This window comes from Ambystoma mexicanum, chromosome 4q (assembly GCF_040938575.1).
Source record: "Ambystoma mexicanum isolate Mex_15411 chromosome 4q, UKY_AmexF1_1, whole genome shotgun sequence".
NCBI classification, from domain to species: Eukaryota; Metazoa; Chordata; class Amphibia; order Caudata; family Ambystomatidae; genus Ambystoma; species Ambystoma mexicanum.
Window position 1 is genome coordinate 130,962,194 of NC_090928.1, and position 24,277 is coordinate 130,986,470.

The following is a 24,277-nucleotide window of genomic DNA, read 5'->3' on the forward strand; positions in this document are numbered from 1 at the left end:
GTTTGCCTTTAATACATGTATCAACAAGCCTATGCAATAACTGTGTATTCTAAGATTTTCCATGCAGGCCTTCTCAAACATTAATACAATGTAGTAAAACAAGTGTTCTACGTTCAGTATTTGAATACATTGTTTCAACATATGCTCGTGGATTAGTTTCGTTGCACGAGTAATCCTTTTACACACAGGTCAACGAAGGACAAGGTCTCAGTTCACGACCTCAACAAGTGGCCTGCAGGCAAGTTACATATTAGCTATGTACAGAGGTGAAGACGGCCATGTTGTATTTTGTAATGACATTGTCCACCATTTTAACTCACAGGGTGAATTTTACAAAGTGAACCCTAAAATGGCGGATTGGCCTAAAATGGCAGCTTACACTGATTTAAGGTCAGGACCTTGCAACACGGTTTCTCTCGCAAGCGACTTTCGAGCAGCTTGGCGTAGGCCAATATACATATATTTATTGCAATAGGAGGCACAATATAATTTCTCTTTTGACACTACTACCAGCTTCGCTACTACCAACCTGCTACTCCTAACTCTACCTCTACTCCTCACACTCTTGGCTCTCACTTACAAATATTCCTCAGACCCCCCTGTCTCCAATAGCTTCCACATTCTGGTCGCTCTTTCATCCTCTGGTCTCTTGAACGTCCTCCACCAACTCCTGTCCTCACCCAACTAACACACTAGACCACTCACACACACACACTCACTTAAATAAGTGATTGGATAAGGTAAGTGGACAATCCTGGGAGTGTCAAAAATAACTCCAAGATTGTGAGCAAAGAAGGAAAGAGGGATGACGGAAGGGGGGTAAAGCATGGACAGTGGCAAAAGAGTGAGTTAGGGGAGGGGAAAGAAGATGATTTTTGTTTATATGAGTTTAGGTGTAGAAACCGCAAATGCATCCAGGATTGGTTTGCTTGAAGGCAGTTGGAAACGTTTTTATGAATGGAGTCGGAGAAAGCAGAAAACGATCTGGGTATCATCGGCGTAGAAGTGATAAGACAAAGGGTTCAATGATACAGGCAAGCAGAGCAGTATAGAGAGAAAATAAGAGGCCCGAGAACAGAGCCTTGTGGAACACCATGGGCAAAGGGGGGGGGGGAGAAGACGGTCCAGAGACTGGAAGAGATGCCATGGATGAGAAGAAAGAGATAAAACAAGATTAGAATAGTAGTATTTTTTTTAACGTTGATTAACGCAGTACTATAGGAAGAGTGAACACCAGGTAGACAAGAAGATGGACAGACAGTTCAGTTTTTCCAGTTCCAATTCAGTTCGTAAAAAGTGTGTGCTGCACAAACGTGGACATTATTCTTCCTAGGCCTTGCTGAGGAAACGAGCATATTTAAAAAAAAAAAAAACAAGCACTGGCAAAGAATAAACAAAGTGTCTCGTGATATTGCCCCATATCTAATAACAGTGACCATTCATATAATGCACATCACAAAGGATGTCTCTTGGCTTACTCCGGGCAACTTCTTTTGATGTAGATTCCTATTAACCCATCGAACGCCAAATACTCATTATGTGAGGCCACCTAAATCATTACATTTGTAAAAGAGGGGAGAGGCGGGCCAAATCCCAGGGTCAGTCCTGAGAGGCATACTGCAGAAAAGAACCACGTTTGACAAGACAAGCCTACTAAGAAGTCACGGCAGAACCGATGAAGGGAATGTTGCAATGCAGCACCATCCAGTGATTATTCCAGGTATAGCTTTAAAGCCGAAACAATTGAAATGTAGCAACACTCTGAAAGGGCATTTCGGCTTCAAAAAAGGAAATAACTCACACACAGTGGTTTACAAAAGTTTGACTAGGTGGGTGGAGGATACGTATTAAGCAGTATCTCAGAGGAGGGCACTGACGCAGGAAGCGCTTTATAAAAAAAAAATGGGAAAGAATAGTTTAAAAATTAATAAGTTCCTGTGTTCCCAGGAAATAAAAGCATTGGTAAGTATTTTGTATTTGTATGTTATTGAGATTTGTATATCACTAAACAATCAGATTCCATAATACGGTACATAAGAGTCGTAAGGCTTGCAGGAAACAATAACTGAAATGGGTCAATGGTTAGGACGAGAAGGAGGAAGAGAGAAGATGAGCTTTCAGCCGTGAGCGAAAGCGGGGAGCTAAATATATGTAGACGTCGACAGGGGGAAGAGTTTATGTCAAGTAATAAGAGAAGTAATGCTTTGCTGGCGTCTTCTTAAACTGCTTGTGTCTTCTTTCCTGGGAAAGCACCGCCATCTTGTGGTCTTTAGCAAAATTGCAGTTCTATCATTTGGATGTCAGTGACATTATCAGAGATTTAAAATGCAGAAATGTATTTCCACTAAGTATTTAGATTGTGGGTGCTAGGTCAGACTTGTTGTATCCGGGTCTGCGCTAACTTTCAAACCGGTTTGCTAATTTGACAGTTACGAATCCAGGATTCTTTACAAAGGCTTAAGCAACACTGCACATGAGCGTATCGGACAGGGGACTTTATGCAAGCGTTGCAGCTGACGCAACCAATGGCGGATACATATGGTGAACATTTTACTTGGGGTGGGGGGAGGCGTAAATATTTCCCACTTAGAACAACAACCAAATGTGTTACTTAGCTGGTGCTGTGGAATCATCCAGAGACATTTGGCTCAGTCAGCTATGGCAGCACCTGCTCTAGTCACCTTGCCAATTGTTCTGGTGAACACTTTGGTATTCACAATCTTTAGTTCTTTGGGACCGTTTGCCCATATGAAGTATACTCTGACATCCAGAGTCGATTTAGACAGTGTGGTAGCAAGGCCCACTTTCAATGCCCCAAGGACCAAGCTGCCACTCTGGCCACAATTCAGCACTACTTTGGACAGGCCATCGTGCATGTGTGCTTGGTTGATGCACGAAAAGTGGTAAACATGTATTGCAAATGTTATGCATAACAAGCTAAATGCGTTTGTTAAGAGACTGACTACAAGAATGTGACTTTAACAACCCCTGCCCACCTCTTTCGGCGTGTGTCTAAATGTTTAAAGTAGTGTCACTGAAAGGACAGGTTCCTCTGTGCCACCCCGTACTGGTAGAGACTGCGCGATTGACGCAACTACAATTCCTGGCACCCCGCGAGAGCCTTCAGCCACGTGACGCAGCAAATGACCCACATAAAGCAGAAGCCCTAGACGCAATCCAAAGCTCCAGCGAAAGGATAAGGTAGACGCCAGTGCTCGTGAGTTGCATGTTGTTCCTTGTACTTCTTAGTTACTAGTTTTCTGTACCTGGCATCCTTTTCAGCCCACAATTGGCCCACTCCCCGACCCCCTTCCGTTCCCCACGTCGTACCCTTTCCCTTCCAATCTCATTCGTCGGCTGCCTTTGTACCGGACCCTGGCTCTTGGCTGGAATTTTATGTTGGACGTGTTTTGCCTTTGTTGCTCGAGAGCCTTCTTGCCCTCGTTATTGGGCACCCTTGCTTCTTGGATCTAGTATGCTGTTCGGATAGTGACCCTTGAACATTGTGTCTCTGACCCGCCTGCAGTGTCTTTCTTCAGAGGATCTTCTCTTACATCTGCTGGAACTGTAATTGGATGGGACTTTATGCAGTCAAGGCCTAGTGACGTTGGGTGTGCTACTTGGGCTTCTGGCGTTTGTTGTTTTCACGTCTGATCTTGGATCGTGGACAGTGTACATCGCCCAAATTTAGCAACCATCTGGTGTGGATAGTAGTCTTGATTCTTAACCCCCTCCCAGAGTGACACCCTCAAACAGGTTGGCCCTGAACACGGTTTTCTATTTGATCATGTTGTGTTTGTTTGCATTTTTGAATTGCTATAAGGAGGAGCGGTTCATCCACACTGAATCCAGTAGTGTGGGTTTAAGCCACTCCCTGCGCAACCCCGTGGGAGACCGTCACAACAACCCATTGGAATAATCAAAAATTCTTGACTTTTAGGCCGACATCACATTGTGTTTTAGTACTTGCAAGCCTGTATTAATAAACTATATAGGAATACAAAATTATACATGCTAACAATGCATGATAGGATTAAAACCATACTACTCATCTTGAAAAAATCCTCATTGGACTCTGAGGAAATAGGTAATGTGATGAACCGCAGGTATTCATCCATTGTCTCCAAGGGGAGCCTACCGCTCTCAGGCTAGGGAGGTGATCCTGCTGCGCAAGACCCTCCCGAGTGGGACCTCACTGGGAAGAGGTAAACAAGCTGGGGCTAACTAGATAAATGGCGCGCTTAGGTATGTAATGTTTAACACACTCCGTGGTTATTAGCAACTAGATGGCTGCAAACCCTTGGAAGCAGAGACTCACCCCTCTGCCCCTTCAAAGTAATAATATAGATTAGAAGCTCACTGGGGTTATGCGCTTCTCTGAGATTACGCTTATGAATAATAATACCAATACTGTTCTTATGCTCAATATTTATTCATTGCGCTTAGCTGACACGTGTTTCGAACTCTGGTCGTCCTCAAGGCTTACAACTCTGCATAATGCTTATGTACACACTTTCTAAATGAGGTCCACTTGTGTAATTGTTGATTCTGAATTCCCAATGTAAATAGGTTTGCTTCTCAGTTGGACAGCATCTGTAATAGGTTGAAATTGACTAAATGATGGACTTGTCACTCACGTAAGACTCTGTAAACATCAACAGTGACACTTGGCAAAAGTAGTGCTTCATCAGGTGGACTCTGGCAACACTGGCAGAGCCGATGTGTGAGGGTGTACATGAAGCACAATCATGATCATGTTTGTTGTTTCAAACCAATCTTCTTCAGCAGAGTTGTAGGCGGACTCCCCTCCTTGCATAAGAGGGTCCCTAGCCTGCTAGAGCCCGAATATCCAGACCCTTTCGGTTTCCACAAAGGTTTTTCCTCTCAGTAAAAACAGCAAGATCTTTGAAATTCCCATTCAACATTGGGAAACCCATGTTTTTTGGGTACAGAACACCTATCCAGTACACTTTGGGGGACTGTAGGTTGATTGATTCAAGAGCCTTGGTTTCCTTCTTGCTGACAGGCTTTCTCTGCCCAATTTTGGCAGCTCCCACGGCACTGGAGAGATTCTGCATAGGCCCCTTAAACAGCTTATAATTTGTATTCCCAGGTTTCCCTCTTCGTAACATCCTGACTCCTCAAGGGACAGTATCCCTACCATTCGTCTTGCTGGGAGTTCATATTTTGGTATTGTCACTTTCTTAATCTGGCGATCGGTGAGATTTGGGAGGGGGGGACAAACACTCATCACTAATTTAGAGAAAATTACCAATGATTGGACCAATCAAAACCTGCTATTCCATTCCAACCCTGGTCACTTTGTGGAATTTTTATGGAATCTTGATCAACCACTTTCATGCCACTTAAAAAAGAAAAAAAAAAACACACAAACATTGCTTTGACAGCCACACCTTGGAAAAGAAGTAGAAAGCTTTAACAAGAGCCTAGCTGGACGTTCCCATGAGGCCCGATCTATTAACAACATCTTTAGGAATTGGATGAGATCCCAAAGATCCCTAAGATTACAGAATGATGGAGAAGATATGCTAAAGATGGGCTTCCTTAATAACCTGCTTAATTTCTGGTCCCTAATTAATAAGAAATCATTACAGGGCCAGGAGACGATCATACAGGAACAGCTATGGGTTGAGCACTTTAGTAATATCTATGGTCCGTCCGAGATCAGAGAACCCAAGATTGCTCTTACTACCGAATGGTCACTTAATTACTCCCTGGAAGACATTAGAACCCTCATAATTAAATCTTCCATATCACAGGCGGCTGACCCCAGCAGACTCTCAAATGAGATCTTAAAGTTCAACCCTGTACTGTGGGCCAGGGTGTTAAAAGCCTTATTTGATAACATAATAAAAACTGGAACAATCCCGGATTCTTGGAAGAGTTCAGTGATTGTTCCCATTTACATGCGTGGTGATTGTTTTGCGGCTGCAAACTACCGGCCAATATCCTTATTGGACGTGGATGGTAAAGATTTTGCGGGCCTGGTCCTCAGAGTCCTAGAAGAATGGGCAAAAGCCAAACGTATCATCTCCAAATTCCCAAACGGGATTTCGGAGAGGCTTGTCCACAGCACTTAACAACTTGGTCCTTAGTTGTCGGAGTTCAGGGAGTAATCTGAAGGGGCGTAGACCTCGGTTTGGAGCGTGGGTGGATTTATCCCAGGCCTTTGATACGATAAACAGAGATCGTCTCTGGGGCACATTGAAGAGTTGGGGGCACCCAGATAATCTTCTTGCTATCCTGATAGAACTCCACCATAATTCAAACCTGCATGTGAGACTATCCAGATCAGGTGACCTATTGCAGGTGATTCCAATACAGAGAGGAGCTCGCCAGGGTTGCCTGGTGGCTCCCTTCTTATTCAACATTTATTTGTCCGATTTGTTTCGATGTTTTCTAACCCTGCTCCTGGCGAGCCCTAAGAATGGAGACACAAGTGTATTTTGCCTAGCTTACGTTGACGATATCGTTATTCTGGATTATACACAAATCGGCCTTCAAAGATTGGCGGATGCCTTGGGTCAATATGCCAGATTAAATGGATTTAAAATAAACCCTGAAAAATCCAGAATAATGATATTTAAGCATCCACAGGTAACGAGCAAAGCATACACCTGGAAAACTGACAACCAAGTAATTCCTTTAGTACAGAAAATAAAGTACCTTGGTTCTATGATCAGTGCCTGTCCCACAAAATTGGAATTAAATAATATCTTAGATACAGATATAGTGAAGTTAGGCTCGCACATGATTGCAATTTATATGAAATATTGTACATTTTCTATCCTTCCCATTGTAAAATATGTGGGGAAGGTGGTCCCGACCCTGCTATTCGGTTTGGAATGTAACATTCAAAGCTTTGAAATTATTTGGGAAAGAATCGAGGCCAAACTTTGGAAGAGATTTTTGAACATTCCAAATTCGGTTTCCATGTCCCTGATTCGATTCGAGCTGGGGCTGATTTCTCTCTTCTCTTGGAGGAAATGGAGATGGTTTTCGCCCTACAGACGAATTGTGGACTCTCATATAGACTCTCTGTACGAAGATGTTTCCATCCAATTGAATAAGAGGGATAGATAGTACATTTCTGCAAATCCTCAGCTCTAGATGTCTCGACATCCTTGTCAAAGCAGATTCTGACCAAGAACCTCTGATTTACAATCCACTGAAACCTAAGGAACATATGAAACAATAGGATTTGATTAGAACAATTGACAGGGCGAGAGCAGCCAAACTCTCTTCGAATTTTACAATCTATGATAAGCCAAGATCATATTTACCCACCTATCTAAAGAAAATGCCCAGATCTTAAAGTCAGAGCAAACTTCCTCAGATTTAAATTAAACATCTTGCCTAGTTTGGAAATCCTGCATATTCGAGATGGTGTTGCCATTCCAAATGATATTTGTCAGGAGTGTGAGACGAATTCAAAGCATTCTACTAAACATCTTCTGTTGATATGTCCAGGGACAAGGGAATTAAGGTGAGACAGATTGAAAAGATTTGTTCACAAAGTGGAATTTTTTAGAAACTGAAATATTTTGGATAAGAATCATTACAGGAAATGAGGTTTTTCTCACAGCAGAGATTATAAAGATTCTGAATGTTTTAAATTTGGTTGATTAAGGTGTAAGAATATGATAAGATTGAATTGCGAAATGTCTAATATGTCTTTTATATTCTCATCTGTTTTACAAGGTTCTATTTTTTTTTTAGTTTTCTTTCCTTTTTTCTTTTCTTTCATTTCAATTTGTTAACTTGTTAATTCTGCATAATTCTGATTCTGTAAATTTTATTCATTTTATTCTATTGATATGTATATATTTTGTAACATGTAAAAAGTTGAAATTTCATTTTGGCTATATCACAAAAAAAAAGAAATCTGGCCAGTTTTTGTCAGCATAGGTTTATTAAGAGCCTTGAAACACACCACCCACCAACACCCAGTGATGGAAAGCGGGCAGAGGGATCCTTCAAATAACCCTCTTCCAAGGCCTGCATCACCGAGCTGATGGTGAATCCAGATGCCACGGATCATGTTAGTCCCACTGCCCAGCCTCTGACACATTAGTTGATCACATTGCATGTACAATTAATACTCAATCACTACTTCTGTCCAGGCTGAGCACCGTGTTTTGAGCTAGAGACCTAAACTTCCAGGAGCACTCTGCTGGTCTCACAGATTTTCTGCTTACACAAGGGTCTTCTGGTCCAGGTAATGCACTTGGGGTTCTAGGCACCGATGTCACCAACATTAAGCAGAACACTCATCATAGTGAAGACAGAGATGTTCCCTTTAGTCCTGCTGAACAATCAGGGACCTGCCTGACCTAAGCCTGGAAGACATTTTTCAAGTCCAGGGAGAAACCCAGGCAAGTTGAGAACAGCTCTTCCCCTTTTATCTTGTCAGAGGGTCAATGATAAATTGACAGGGGTAGGAGGCTTGCTGCCTCAAGCTTGACATTAATCACAGACAATCATAAGTGTACTAGAAGGTTCACCACCCTTGTTTTCTTTACTGTGTTCATTTGTTTTTGTTGTGTGTCATGTTCAATGTCATCGGATGGTTGCATCAGAAGCAATGTGACTAGCACAATGGGATATGGCTGGGGCACTGCAAGTGGCACGATTCACTTCAAATCCAACATGGCTGAAACCAAATTTGATGTCCAGTAAAAGAGCCTCTCTGCCCCCTCAGCTGCATCAAAAGAAGAATGGGGGTCATCACAAGTTGGGAGGAGCGGTCAAATGCAGCGGTAAAAGTATTACCGCTGCATTACTACTCCGCCAAACTATGAGTTGGGAGGAACATTTGAGATTCACCTCCAGGTTTGAGCTGTAGGTAAAATCTGGCCACTTTCCGACCATTTACAGCGGTATTAGCGCTGAGGTAATAGCGCTGAAATTGCCCCATTATGAATGGGGACTTACCGCCCCACTGCAAATTGCGATCCGGAGCTAATAGCGCTGGCCTGAGTTGCAGTAACGCTATTTGCGTTAGGCGGTATCCCGGACTGATTTACCGCCGGGATACCGCCCACTTGTGATGAGGCCCATTGACACTTGCGATGCAGAGCAGTAGGTGGATAATACACTGGTGTGGAGCCAGGAACATGCTGTGGGGTCTCTTAAGGCCAAGTGCTAGAAACATTAGGCGAGATACACACATCTACTCTTCGTGTTCCTCAGGCAGTTTCCAGGCGGTGTGATCTGGCCAAAATAAATCCAAAAATAGATGCATGTTCCAGAAACGTGTACAGAAGTATAAGCTTAACAGCAGTGACTGAAAACTGCAATTTAGGATTTTAAAACTCACTTTCAGAAAACAATATAAATACATCTCAATTAAAACGAGGTTACATACTGTTTCGTTTGCAAGGTGGAAAAGCAAGTAATGATCAAAGTCCACTATGAAATCGCAAGACTGGGTATTACTAATTTTACGAAGTTCACATTCGGTGCTGCCAGGCACACACACAAAATAAATCGTGCCATTGGAGAAATGCGAGAACATTTGCGCTCTGTGGCAGGTAGCTGTGAGGTTGCCTCATGTTAGACAGTAGCCATATTGGTGCACTATAATAAGTTATCAGTGTGAGTGTAGCTGCACTAAGATTCCCAGTACAAAAGAGGCTACGGAGGATTGAACAAACAGTACAGGTCTCTGTCCTGTACCCAAGTCAAAATTAGAGTGTAGCGCTCCCACCGCCCCATCGTCAAAAAGAGTGCCCTTTCAAGGTCAGTGGCATGGCTAAATATGACAAATAAGCATTTTTGTTTAAATTAAAATAACGTGCTACATAACTATACAAACAACAGTTTTTCAGCACGCCATATATTAAAACCCTGCATTTCCTAATGACCAACAAAGGAGTCTTGTGTACCAATTAGCTCCATCCCACCCGTTCAATCCCATTCGCCTTCATTTACCCTGCAGACCATTCAAAATTAGCATTAGCTTCCTCCACAGTATGGTAAAATAGATAATGCAAGCTTCACTATTACCATTCAAAAACAACACCCATAATTCATTGTCAACGCTTTGAAGTATTCCCGCAGTGGAACAGGTAGCAGTCCTCATTGAATCAAAAGCTTCATAGCTCATTTAGAGGTGTTCAGCTGCTTCAAGTTGGGATTCCCCGCAAAGCCTGCAGTAGCGGAGCGAGCGCAGTATATGTGTCCAGGCTCCGGTTATTTCCAGGGACTTGGCAGCATTTATTTTGATCTTTAAATGGTAACACACCAGTGAATTGCCCACGAAATTGTGGATATGTTTAGGGTATAGCACACGTTGTGAGATGTACTCATGAAAAAAACACAAGTCCTCTTCCAAGTGAGTTTAATTATCAGTTGATCCAGATCATTTTGGAAAATGGTAGTTTTCATGGACAGTTTGTGTTGTAGGTAGCCCATACACTGGCCTAGGCCTACTGTCATAGAATGCCAGCGATCCGCCATTGCCATTATGTTCGCCAGGTTACTATTAGGCATTAGATGGGCCTTACTTCTCTCTGCCTCGAAAACAAAATGGTTTAGGGAACCGCTGGGGGCGTTAACCAATTTCCAGTGAATGTTAATGTAAGACAGCTGGAATCTCGCATCCCATGGGGCCAAATCAAATTCAGGGTGAATGAGGTTCACAGAAGTGCACGCAGGGAATCGAAATAGTTACTTCAATAACTTAGATAACTTAGACTCCAACCTGTTTAACGTTGCAGTGTTACCAAATGCCCAAACCTCCGCGCCATATAAGAGGATCGGTAGGATGTTAGCCACCTACAGTTGTACCAGTATCCCACGGGAATACGAATTAGATTTCTTGCTTCAGGAGGAGGATTTATTTTTTTTTAGTCTATTACATTTTTGTTCAGTATGCTAAATACAATGCATAATTGAACAAAATTAAACATGTACAAGGGCCTACGTTTGCGGTTATAATCGCACATCAAGATATAACATTTATAGCAAACCTGTAAATACCCTGAAGAAGCACCAAGTTCCAGGGCTTCTTCATATAGGGCAGGGGTCTGCAACCGTTGGTTCTGCAATATTACTCTTGCAATCCCTCACCTTTGACTATGCTGGCTGCGGCAAAAGGGAGTGGTATTCCAAATCATGTGGCGTCCCAAACGTTGAAGACACTGGATATAGAGCAACTGACCAACCATCCCAGTAGTAGCCGAGGGATCACAACCTCCAATGGGTCATGTGAAATACATCTAGGGCGCTTCAGCTAGGTGAACAGGTAAGCTGATGATCAAATTTAGAAAGTTATTCAATCCAAGGTAATCACATCACATAGAATTGCGCAGGTTAAGGCTTTATGTTTTTCAGCAACAAAGACTGAAGTTAACCACTTGTTTTCTCCAGACTTACAACAATGGAAATGTATGACACTGCCCTCTTACGCAATTGGAGGGCAGAATTTGGAAGGATGTAATTGGATAGTGTGGTAAAGTATGAGCACAAGTATCTGCCACACACACATTAACTCGGCTCAATTGGTTAGAGGTTTTACCTGTTGACAAGCTACTAAAGATACCTGTTAATGATTGGATGATCCTCCACATAAGCACTGCACTCCTCCCAGTGTGCATGACCAAAACCTCACCACAAAACAAATACAATAACTACAGATGAACTATGAGTTGGATCATACTGCGTGAGCTTGAACTGGAACAAAATATACCTTTTATGGAAACAGTTTACTCTTGTTATTTAGGTCTTCCCTGGAGAATCAAAACTTCAATGGGTGTACAATATCTATTCTCGTTTTCTCTGAGAATACTGCAGCAAAACCCACTGCCTTATAAGTTCTAACATCCATATATTCACTATGCACACACTCCCTTCCATTCCTTTCACAAGGAGGTGGCTAAGGCAAAGGAGGATAAAAGGAGATGAAACTCCATTGACAGGAATCCGACCTGGAATAAGCGTGCATGGTCTCAAGTAATCTCATCAGATCTTCCTTCATAAATCTTTAGGTATAAATCGACCAAGTAACCCCTTCCATTCTAGAGACCACCATTTTATTAGGACAGACAGCACTGGGATCAGGATTATAACAACTTTCACATTAGATGTAATTAAAAGTAAGAAAAGTAACAGTTAAGCAGTTCCTACTCAAGTGACTGAGAATTGTGACGAATCTCTAGATGTCGTCCCTTCTCCCAAGGGAGAGAACCCTTCTCATATAGCCAGGGTTGTGCAGCTACAGTCGAATAATCCCCCTGGGGGATGAACGCAGCAGGAGGATCTCATGGGCAGGGATATCCCTCATGGGACGAGGGACGACATGGAGGGGAGTATGCGGTATATAGATACCCCTTATGAAACCCCCATTCCCCTTACACACATCCCCACATGGTAACGTAGTCCTTACCTCCCCCATGTTATGCTGTAGGTTAGACTGCATTAATATCACACCATGTAGTGAGACAAAGAAGAACAAGAGCCACCCAATTGTACATCAAAGAGAAACTACTGGGACGAAGAAGAAGTGCGGAAGAAGGATGAATACCGCGCAAGCCTTGACAGCACATTTTGGTCAATATGGGCGATTGAGAATGCTTACTAGTATAAAGATGGAAGAATGACTTGACACCAAGTCAAGTCCGCCCTGGAGGAACCACAGTCACAAGCGATGCGTGAGGAAGTTCGAAAGGCAGGCGGAGCGGGACACCAGAAGTGAAAGAGAATGAGAGAAGCTGCCATGCTAGGAACCAGAAGCTCCCAGTGTGTTGGCCATGGGGAGACGTGAGGAAGCAAAGCCGCATCCCAGAAGCCTTGTCACCTCTGCCGATCCATGGAGGAGCGCCAAAGAACGGCGAGCGCAGATCAACCCCCACAAAAGATTGCGGGCATTGAGAGAGACCCACAGCCATCGCGCCCCAGGAATCCAGGTACGCTGGCTATTGGGCAGACACAGGGGCCCTGAAAAGTAGTAGCAGCGGTTGCTTGAAGGGGAAGGACCCTGGTGGACTTGAAATAGGTCCATGAAAGTGGGAGACAGAAGAAAAGTGAGTCTGGGACTGCACCCATATGAAGATTGCATCCAAGGCAAGCTTCCTTGTGACAGTACCTGGGAGGTGAGAAATAACACACAAACAAATTGCATCTAGTAGGATCTTCCTAGCCAGAGCACATGGCAGGTTAGTGTACCAGGTTGGCTGGAATTGTAAGAGACATTAAAACCAAGAGCATTGAAACCAATCTTGGGAAAGGTGATACCCGCACCCATACTAATCTTCAAAACCACAGTGTCTGGCAGGTTAGTGAACCGGATTGACTGTGAGAATAGAAGAAGAAAGGGGAAGGAGCATATACCCCCTTGAACACTGCTGAGAAAAGTGGACATGGTCACCCGCCAAGAGGAAGGAAACCCTCTCTTGGCAACACCAGGAGCCGGCAGCCTGCTGAACCAAGGCTGCCTATCTTTTTGGAGTTGTTTTGCACCTTTTGAGAACTTTTGTGTTTTGAGCTACAGTGGAAATATTGAACTATCAAGAAGAAGAACAACAGCCCCTGCACTTTAGTCTGAGCTATAATTGTGAGGGTTAGAGATAGGGCTTTGACACAACAGTGGAGTGATTTGACTCTGAACATCCTGACTAACCCATTAGACCATCTTGCTGAGGCAGGGAAAAGCCCTCTTGTTATTAGTGCTAGTAAGGCGTTTTCCCAACCCTCCTTAATTTGAATAAAGGTTAATGATAACTAAAAGGCCACCCTTTTTTCCGTCTCTTGCTTCTGTACCCTTACAGAATAGAGTTATACAATGGTTAGTATTTTATTACCAATCTAATGTAAATGATGCTACTGTGTTTTCAGGAACATTGATTAACCATCTGAAGATGAAACGTATATTGAAAACGACATAGTACATTTTGCTAGGACATCGCCAGTACACCTCAAGTAACACTTACCTCCTGAGTGTGTTCCTTATATACTTGCAGAGGACCTTCTGGCTTTGCAGTATCCCAGAGCTGCAGGGACCCGTCCCCACTGGAAGTGACCAGCACATGTTCATTGGATTCACTCCACGTAACATCAAACAGCCCATCGTTCCAGTCGAAACTAAAAAACAGGAAAAGACCGCGCAACAAGCATCATCAACAGCGAAACTGCCACAATGGAAAGTGTGAATATTACTGGGCAGCAATAAAATTAAGCCTGTTTCGATCAATAAAAGCAGCACCATCAACAGCAAGAGCGCACTAGGTGGCCGACATTCACCACCACCAGGCATCTGGATAGTTGAAGTGATAACAACCCACTTACTGACCAGGTCACTTCACTAAGAAGCCATACTAATTCTCTCTCGTTCCTGTTAACTAAGCGACAAAAATAAGAGCCCACATCTCTCGCCTGTGTGGTCTGCTCCCCACCCGCATGCTGATAGGCAGACCAACAGCTAAAAAGCAACTCTTGTGGAGACTACCCTGGTTGGGTCTGCTTGGCAAAAGTTGGGCACAATGCCAAAAAATCCCTTGGTTTCACCACCTCAGGTAAGTCTGCAACATGGGTCGTGTGTCTCCACCTCCACAACAGACTCACTACTGCAGAAATCTTACCCACAAACAGACCTACACTGCGGTAGCCTGAAATCTCACTACGCATCAGTACTCGTCACTCAAACACCACACTCCATGCACGTCATGCTCACTAGGTATTCAACACAAACCTAATTGTCCTAAACGTCACTGATGCCTCAGATCTAACCACACAGAAACTCAATGCAATCCGGATAACTGAAACTTGTCTCACAGCCTCTTGAGGGAATTGTGTTGACACTATACCCCATCAGCCTTCTGCCTGTGAGACATTTCTCTGGAGGTGGGAGGGGGAGGACGCAGTGGTACAGAGGGCATGGGGGCTGCCCAACCACATAAGAAAAACATGGTAATTTGGGGAAATGTACACCACGATGGAATGTCAGACGTGTTGCCATTATCCCATACCCTTGATACACCTCCAACAGACCTACAGGGGACTTGAGGCAATCTAAAAATCCTTTTTGTTCTCCATGCATCAAGTTGGCTCCTCGTACACATCCATGAAACTCCTCACTTTTCAGTTACCCGTCAAACTCCTCAAACCAGAACCTTACAATTGATCTATAAGACTCAGGCACAAAAAATGATTCTTCAAAAAAAATCCTCGATCTCATTACCTTCACAGCTGCTAATTACTCCAGCAACAACCTTCTTGGCTACTTCAATCTCTCATAGTAAATTACCACCTTAAGTGCAACAAAAGCACACTTTGGCCTTGTAGCGTCTCTCGTCTTCAACAAGCACCTCACAGTATAAAACCACAACAAAGGCAAAAACCACAAGCTCATCTTTTCCATATCATCAGGATTCAAATGAATTCTATCAACAAAGGTGGGCTGCTTATGCAGCATAGGCCATACCTTCATCTTGTTACATATCCTTCATAATCCACCAAGCTTCCACAGACAACCCAGCCCGCCAAACAATCTCACTCTTTCAAGGACTCTCCTCTCAGCATACTCGCACAAGAACTCACCTCATGAGCCTAATTATCAAAGATACACTAACATCCTCCTTCTCCTGAAGGCATTTAATTAAACCCTGAAATACACCATAGATGCACTTGGACCTCTTAATTTACCCAACGTAAAACTCTGCATGGTACAGTCATCGTCAAACAATGTGGTTGGCCCCCTGGAAAGGCCCAAAAAAGCTATCGGGGGTGGGGTGGGGGTGGGGTGGGGGGGTTGAGGCTATTCCAAAAGGGAGTACAGAGACTGATTTTAATATAAAATGTAAGCATAAATGGCATCTAGATGCAGTAATATTTTGCTCAAGGGGGGCTCGTCAACAAAATGTTTACTCAAGGGGGACTCTGCATAAAGTCTGAATACCACTGCCATGGCGTATATAACAACTCACTGACAGAAAACGTATAATCTGCAAACTTGTCTGTGTTTACTGCATTAATAGTGCGCGTCTGCAAATTTCATTGCCTCTTGGCACTTTACCGCAGCGTAGTTGAATCCGGTAACATGCTCCTATCCAAAGAAAACAAAGGCATAGCTGCTGAACGCGTGGATTAGCGGGGGCAAGGGCAATATTGCTCCTAGCAGCAAACTGCTAATGTGCTAATACAGTAGTAGGTTGGTGAGGTCAGTTGGAGTGTGGGCTCCAAGAACGATTCTGCATAAAACTACCATAGCCACGTGTGGCGGGGGCAAGAGTGCTCCAGGTTATGGGAGCGATGAGGGTACTTTGCTCGTCTGAAGGTGTTCGGACCAGGAGTTCACTTTAAAGCATGAAAAACTATGCTGCATGTCCTGCCTTTTTATGTATGTCCTACTTCGTAAACAATCTCATGCTGCTTACTAGTGCCCTCAGTGTAGTGATTCATGAAGCAATAGCAGTCACAGATATTGCTTTTATGGCCCCTTAGAAGCCTCTCGTCGCTCAACTAAGAGTATACTGAGCACCAGGATAAATAGCCCTCAAGGACCACCTCGACAACATGGCACCCATGGATAACAATGATAAAATAACCTTGTTCAGACATGGTCTAAGGCATTTAAGATAGATCAACATTGGCTGTACCGAGACTGCACAGTGTGCCCAGACATAGCTAGGATAGTGAAAATGTTTTGGGAATTCAAAGGCATTGCTCGCAAACATATTTAAAAAAAAGGTTTTAGGCATGGCATTAGACAACCACAGAATGTATTTACATGAACAGTAAAGAACATCCAACAGGCTCATTCATGGTATCATAGCTCATTGACAGGCATGATTACAGCTATAATTAGAATGTGTTAATGCAACTGCAGACAGCTATATTCCAATGGCACACGGAGCAAGAAATAGGCGAAGCATATATATATAAAAATCTGCAGGGACTATATCATGTTATTGACAGCACCGCGCTTTGGGAGACGCTGTAAAAGCTTTTGATTCTGTGAGATGGGAATGGCTATACTCAACGCTGCGTATGTTTGGCTTCAGGCCCGCGTACGGCTAGTATACACCAAACCTGTCACAAGAGTCAAGACAGGTAGACAAATCTCGGACTCGTGGGAGATAGAAAAGGGAACTAGACAGGGGTGCCTGCTGTCCCCATTGCTTTACATCTTGGCAATGGAACCGATAGTGCAGTACTTGAGGACAGAATATATTACGGCGGACATAGCCATAGATGGCGTAAGTCACCTGATATCAATGTATGCTGATGACTCCTTGCTGTATATACAGAACCCATAGGACACTGTCGGGGATAACGATCAGTACATATAAGTCATCTCTATTCCCGTTGGCTAGCTTAACAAGTAGAGTGCAACACACGCTCCCAGTCTTGGCACTACAGTGGAGCGTTAATACGTTTAGATACCTAGGGGTCAACATATAAAGGGACACACACACGGAACATGTTAACAACACTTTGAACACCCTGGAAGGCATCAACAGCTATTAGGTTTTGGAATAAATTGCCCCTTTCATTGATGGGAAGAGCGGCTTTGCTAAACATGGTGGTCCTGCCTAGACTGCTGCATTACTTTGTAAAAATCCCGTATGACATACCCAAAACATTCTTCAAGACGCTAGACTCCGTATGTAGTGGATTTCTTAGGGAAAATAGAAGGAGTAGGATAGCACTGTCCGCTTTCCGAAAAACGGCATGAAGAGGGTGGGCTCAGGGTCCCACACTTCGAAATTGTACTATATAGCAGGACAACTGCAATTTGTGGTGGAGTGGTTAGCAGACGACCCCAACCCAGACACGCAGATGATTCTGCCCACCGAACCACACTTTTACCTAAGGGAATTGTTATGGAACAGGAGACCTGAGACCTGAGTCCGCCACAGCTCTCACCTGGTGTCTCTGTGGGTGCAAGTGTGGGATAGGGCCCTCAACAGATCGGACGTACGGACCCCATTTCAGTACAGATCCCCTTAGTGTCGGTAGTATCGTCCACCATGCAGGCGCGACTGAGGATATGAGCGCATTGGGATCCAATGGCGTTGCTACAGTTGGTGACCTGCTGCATGGTACCTCCTTCATACCTTTTAGCGAGTTATGCGACCTTACGGGCATGCACCGAGGCCAATACTTGTTACACTGCACCCTAAAAAAGGAGCTCATAGTAAGATGGCCCATGTACGGCGAACTAATGGACAAGCATTCAATCGTAGACAGCCTGTACGACATCTCAGAAGGAAGACATACCATATCCAGGATATACAACTTACTTCTTACGGGAGGTCCCCGAAGTATACTAGCGGTAAGACGCAAATGGGAAGAAGACCTAGGCGTACCCTTTCCAGACAAACACACTGGAAGGAGATTCTTGGATACCACAAACGAGTGTACCCTGACACTACATTACCGCTGATACAGCTGTTTGTGACAAACAGAGCATATATGATCGCTTTCAGAATCTCACGTTTCCCTGGCGCAAAAACGCAGCATTGCCCTAGGTGCAATTTCGAAGAGGCTGGGATGTTGCATCTGTTCTGGGCATGTTCCACGGTCAAGATTTACTGGCAGGAGGTAGCAGCCAGAATGAGCAGGGAAGGGCTGGTGTTGGATGTGGTGTCCTCTGGAGCTTGTTTGTTAGGTCGATTTTCACGTCCTAAACATACAAAGCATATTCATAAAATTTAATATCTGGCGTACTTCTTAGCCAAGCCTAGGATTGCTATGGCATGGAAAGCCCCAAGAGGTCCCAACATAGAAGACTGGTGGTGGGATCTGAAGAAGTGGGCGCAGGCCGAGGCAGCGGTTTGGAGGGGGGCGACGCACTTTGGTCTAACCGTAGCCAGCAAAGATATTATGGCATGTGACGCCCTAATTCAAGGTTTGTACGCCCCATTGGTCACAGACGTAGAAGAGGGGCACACACCCCCACAGACACGACACACACCATAATTATTGTAGGCAGAGTTAACCGATAGGAAGTTCATATAAGTCACGTGTCAGTAGTACAGTTGACAGGGAGTGAGGGAACTGGGGGGTGTAGGATACTGTTGGGGTGGAAGGGCTTATGGGGGGATAACGGTTGATATGTGCAAGAGTCTATCATGATACGTCTATTTTCTGTATTAGTAAAACCAATACAAATTGTTTAAAACAAATTATGACCACAATGACATCACAGATGACATCACAGATGACATCACAGATGACATCACTGATGGCATCACTAATTACATTACAACAGTAACTGGCATTAAGCATGGCCTTCAGCCATGGTTAGTGTGCATGGCCAAATATATTTTAACACACGATGGGTACAAGGCATGGCCTTCAGTTATGGACAGTGGTCACAACCTTCACCCATGTACACTAAATATTTTAAAACACTAACAAGCTACCAACCATAGATTATGGCCTTTACCAGTGGAAGCAGCGTTCAACAGTGTCCACTGTATATTATATAGACTGAACAGGCACTAGCCATTGACTTTAGCACAATACTGGCCAGTGGCCACCATCTTTGACTGTGCCCACTATATATTCTAACATATAAATGGGCCACTTTAAAACAGTGACAGGCTAGTAGGCATGGCTTTTAACCATGCACATTGTTATTTTCTAACAATAACCAACCACTAGCTATGGCCTTTGGTGCTGGCCAGTTACCCCAGCCTTTGTCATGGCCATGGCCACGGCCTAAATTGTTATTAAGGTAATCAAGGTTTTCATTAGCTAACTTATACATTATGTTATGTCTAATTACATTATTGATGTCATCAGTTATATACAATGCAATTTTTGCAATATCATCATTGTTCTCATACAACATGTAATTAGTGAGTCATCAGTGATGTAATCTGTTATGTCATCATTGTGGTCATAGTCTGCATCTGCGCAGTGCGGGGCACAAAGTTAATGTGGCTTTAGCTGAATTTCAGGGGTTTTGTTGTGTTAGGTTCTTACCTTAACGCCCCTGCAACTAAAGATTTTTCCTTGAATTTCAAAGTTTCTGGTGCAATGTATTGCCACCTTAACGTCCCTGCAACTAAAGTTTTTTCCTTGAATTTAAAGGGTTTTGTTATCCCATACATAATTAAAATTAATAATACAGACAATTCAGCTAATCGGAACACTGTATTATGTCTAGAAAGTAAAAAAATAAAAGCAATTGGACAACCAAATTCCCCCCAGATAAACACATACACACACACATCATACATACGCTGCTCATACAAACTACTAGAAATTCAAACTAGGAATAATTTTCCTGGAAACAGAGAAATACTACAGATATCATTGCTGGTTTGAAAACTGTGTGGCTGATTGGAGACAGTTGGCTGTTGTGAGAAACTAAATGTTAACATGGACCTAGGTTTGAGAGATTTTACAATTAAGGGGCCGATTCATGGAAGAAATGTGCGCCGAAAATCGCGGCGCAAAGTGGCGCAAGCGTGAAAAAGCACGTGCACGCGTGTGATTCATGGAAGGCCCTGCGCGTGTTTCCCCCGGGAAGTGAGCCAAATCCGTGCGTGGCGCACACGGGCGCACAGGTCATTGCAACCTCCAGAACGGCATGCGCGAGGCACACAGCGAAAGCGCACAATGTTAGCGCACACACCAAAAAGGGGGCGGAACACGGGGCGTAACGCGCGGAATAGGGAACAACGCATGAAAATAAGGGCGTAACTGGGGATGTACTGCTGGGAAGTACACGGAACGCCCACATGCATGCGAACCACACGTATTCATGGTATCAAATAGGGGAAACCCGCGCGCAGCCAAAGACACGCACAGGCCTAAACACGTCCGCCACACGAAGGCAGGCGGTAGCATCCCTGCGCATTACAAAAGTGTGCGCAAACAAAAACACGTACATACAGCTACGATGAATGTCCCATTCTGTGGCCCCCTAGGAGAAATTATGTGTCACGCAATGCACAGGCATCCCATAAAAGCAAGAAAAAGAGATAAGCGACCCCTGTTGCCGACGTGCTTGTAAAAAAAACGCAGTACGCTGTGGCAGCCAGGAGCCCAAAAAATACATACGCAATCAACACGCAGGCTAGTATGCCCGTAAAAAAGGGGTACGCGACAAACATGGACACCCGCAGTGGGAAAAATAGCGTGTGCAACTCACCGTCTGCCTTGCGTGTAGAAGAAGAACGCATAGCCAACACCCACCCGCTGTGAAGTAATCGCATGTGAACCCCAACGCCAGGAAAACACACGCACCGCTTCCCATGAAAAGTACGTACAGAGCGATGGAAACCCACGTGGGACCTTCAACCCGTGCCAGGGGAACGCCCGCGCATGTCACGCCACAGACGCACTTACACGCTAAGGGCCTTTCCTCGAATTACACGCTGACGTGCAGTTTTTTCACGTGCCAAATCACTCCGTATCAAGCTTGCCACGTGACAACACACAGAAGGCCATTTTCCTGCCCCCCAGAGCCCCGAGCCCGCTCCCACCTGCCATCTGCTGCTGCCTACCTGCCTACTGGCCACGTGCCCTACTATTTGGTGCCTGCACGTCAGCCATCTGCAGGGGTCCAGTTGCTTTGACCACCACTGCTGGAACAGAAGACTCCCGACTGAAGTTCGATCGCTCCACAGCCCAGCACCAGGAACCAGTTGCCCACCCACACCTGTCTCAGGGGTTGCCATGTCGGGGGAAACACCATCGGAGACCACTGGCAACCCCCAGCCAGAGAGGCAGAGGGCTACTAGATTCAGTGCCGCAGAAGTTGGTATCCTGGTGGAGCAAGTCCTGGTGAATTATGATGCCCTCTTTGGAAGTTCACACGCTGACAATGAAGGACGGAAGAGGATTTGGAAGGACATCGTGGCTGCCATCAACGTGGAGGGGGTGGCAGCCCGCGACATGCAACACGTCTGGAAGTGCTGGGAGGACTTCAGGTCCAGGACCTTCAGCAAGGCCCGGCGCCTCTTGAAGGCAAAGCATGCAGAGGGGTGCCGGGTCCGCCTTACCAACATCCAGATGAGGGTCCTGGAACGCATACACCCAGCGTTCCACCTCCAGGTCCTTCAGAGGCAGACCCGTCCAGAGTCGAGCGGTAAGTGTCCATGCATACTGATTGGACGCAGTGCATGTTGAGGTGTGCCAGGAGTGTGCAGGTTGGACATATGCCTTGAAAGGCCCATGTATGGATGTGTATGTACAGGGACATGAGCCTGCTGCATGTGAGTCCAGTCATGTGTGAAGCACATCAATGGTGTATGTGTTCAAATGCATGATGGCCAAATGCATGTGTAGGTGCACACATGTATACATTCCTGTGTATGTACTGTGGCATGTTTGTGGTGTGACACATGGATGCTAGTTCCACCTTCATGTATGTGCACAATATACGTTTGTGTGTGTGTATGTGACATGTGTGCCACTGTGATACACCATGGATGCATGTGACACCCACATGTAGGAGGCTGATTGGCAGATGTGACATGGATGCCGATGATTTCACTGCGACAGGTGGTGGAGATGTACCGATGCATGTATGTCTGGTGGCGTGTGTGCATGTGTTTGGCACTCCCCGTGTTGCATGTGATGTCAGGCTAACCTTTGGATGCTCATGCTGTTGTATGTGTATGGATGGTCCTGCCTGCTGCAACATTCCTGTTAATTTACGTGTGGGTGTGTGGGTTCAAATGATGTGTGTGTTGGGAGTGTGATGCCATGTGTGAAGGTTGACACTGCCACTCATGTGCAACTGTCATGTGTGTATCAGACCACTGTACAGTGCCCTGATGCCCGTGTTCTGTCTCTCCCTATCTGCAGCGTCAACTGATGAAGGGGGCGGAGACAGTGCTGTGAAGCACAGCTGCAGGGATCCCACCGCCAGCCGGAGACGCAAGGCCCAGCTCCCCTCCCATGTTGTCATCTCGTCGGGGGCTGAGGAGTCTGGTGCCGCGTCCGTGGCCGCAGCTGCCGAGGCTAGGTCCAAGAGGCAGAGGTCAGAGGTGGACTCCTCGGCAGCAGAAGGGGCAGCTGAGACCCGACAGGGGCCTATGGAGGAAGATGGCACAGAGTCATCCAGGTTGTTGTGGGAGGTTGGTTGAGGAGGAGGCCATGGAAGGCCCACACACGGGGTCTGGAGGGGGGGGGATTCCACTGGTGCTAGTGGTGCAGTCCAGGGGCAGGGACAGGTGGCAGCACAGGCCGCCGCGGAGGTGCCTGTGTGTAATCCTGTCCCCGATCCTGTGACTGCATCATCTGGCACCAGCAGGGATGCCTTTGTCCAGACCCGTTTTCAGGGAGGGGATGCGCAAACAACAACTGGCCTTCCTCTCCCTGCGGACGTGGCAATCCAGGACCGTATTGAGCCTGTCCTGGCTGGGGTGGCGTTGCGTCAACGTGGCTTTCGGGAAGACGTGCAGGGTTCCAGTGTGGACAATGCACGTTTTTTCGGATGCCTCCTTGATCGCGTCGACCTACTAGGACGGGTCACCAGTGCTGGGTTCCTCCGTATGGTGGACCTTCTACCGACCCCCTCCTCAACTGAACCCCCTATGCGCCAGTCGTCCTCCGTGCCATCTTCCTGCCCACGTATCACCTGGGAACCCTGTGGAGCTGCCCCTGACCCAGCGGCCAGGCTGGTGGAGGACACATCCCTGCCACAGTCGGGAGTCGGAGGTCCAGCAGGGGTGGCCACCCCAACAACTGGACCCCAGCAGGAGGAGGACGTGCAGGCATCGACAGGCAGGGCATATGCACGGCAGCAGCAGGCTCAAGGTGGGAGCGATGAGGGCTCGGGCCATCAACATCACAGGGGCAGGCATCGGCCAGAGATCAGGAGGACCCTGGATTGGGAGTGTCTTCTGTGTGGCAGCGGTTGGGCCCGGCAAATAGATGCGGAGCGGCGGTGGGCGGAAGAGGCACGGCTCACTATGGTCAGGGTGGAGTCCATGCGCAGGGCGTTGAGGCGGGCTGAGTGCCTTGAGGAAATTCGCAGGGAGTTGGAGGTGGGCATGGCATTATCCCTACGAGACCTCGGGGCCAGGGAAGAGGCCCGCCTCCAGGACGATGATGAGGAGTTCGATGATGCCCTGGCCCGGGACATCAACAAGTGAGCCGTTGGACTTGCCCGCCGCCTTTGCAAATAGTTCTGTAAGTGTAAGTTTCCTTTCCATTTTTTTTTCCTTTGGGGCGCATGGACTATGCCCCACCTTTTTGTATATAATTATTTATTAGGTAGGCTTTTTGGTAGGTTTCCTTTGGATTGTTGGGCTCATGGACCCTGGATGTTTACATTGTATATAGTTCTGGA

General features: G+C 45.6%; 1 protein-coding gene across 2 annotated transcripts in view; it reads right to left on the reverse strand.

Annotated features, from left to right (window-relative positions):
• Positions 1-24,277, reverse strand: part of PEX7 (peroxisomal biogenesis factor 7) — a 1,557,721-nt gene that overhangs the window by 1,422,941 nt on the left and 110,503 nt on the right. For both annotated transcript variants that reach the window (XR_011268107.1, XM_069607655.1), the window contains exon 3: positions 13,953-14,103. Coding sequence is in view for 1 of the 2 variants with exons in the window: in XM_069607655.1 (XP_069463756.1) it covers positions 13,953-14,103 (151 nt within the window). In the remaining variant the exon portion in view is untranslated. The remainder of the gene's footprint in view (positions 1-13,952; positions 14,104-24,277) is intronic.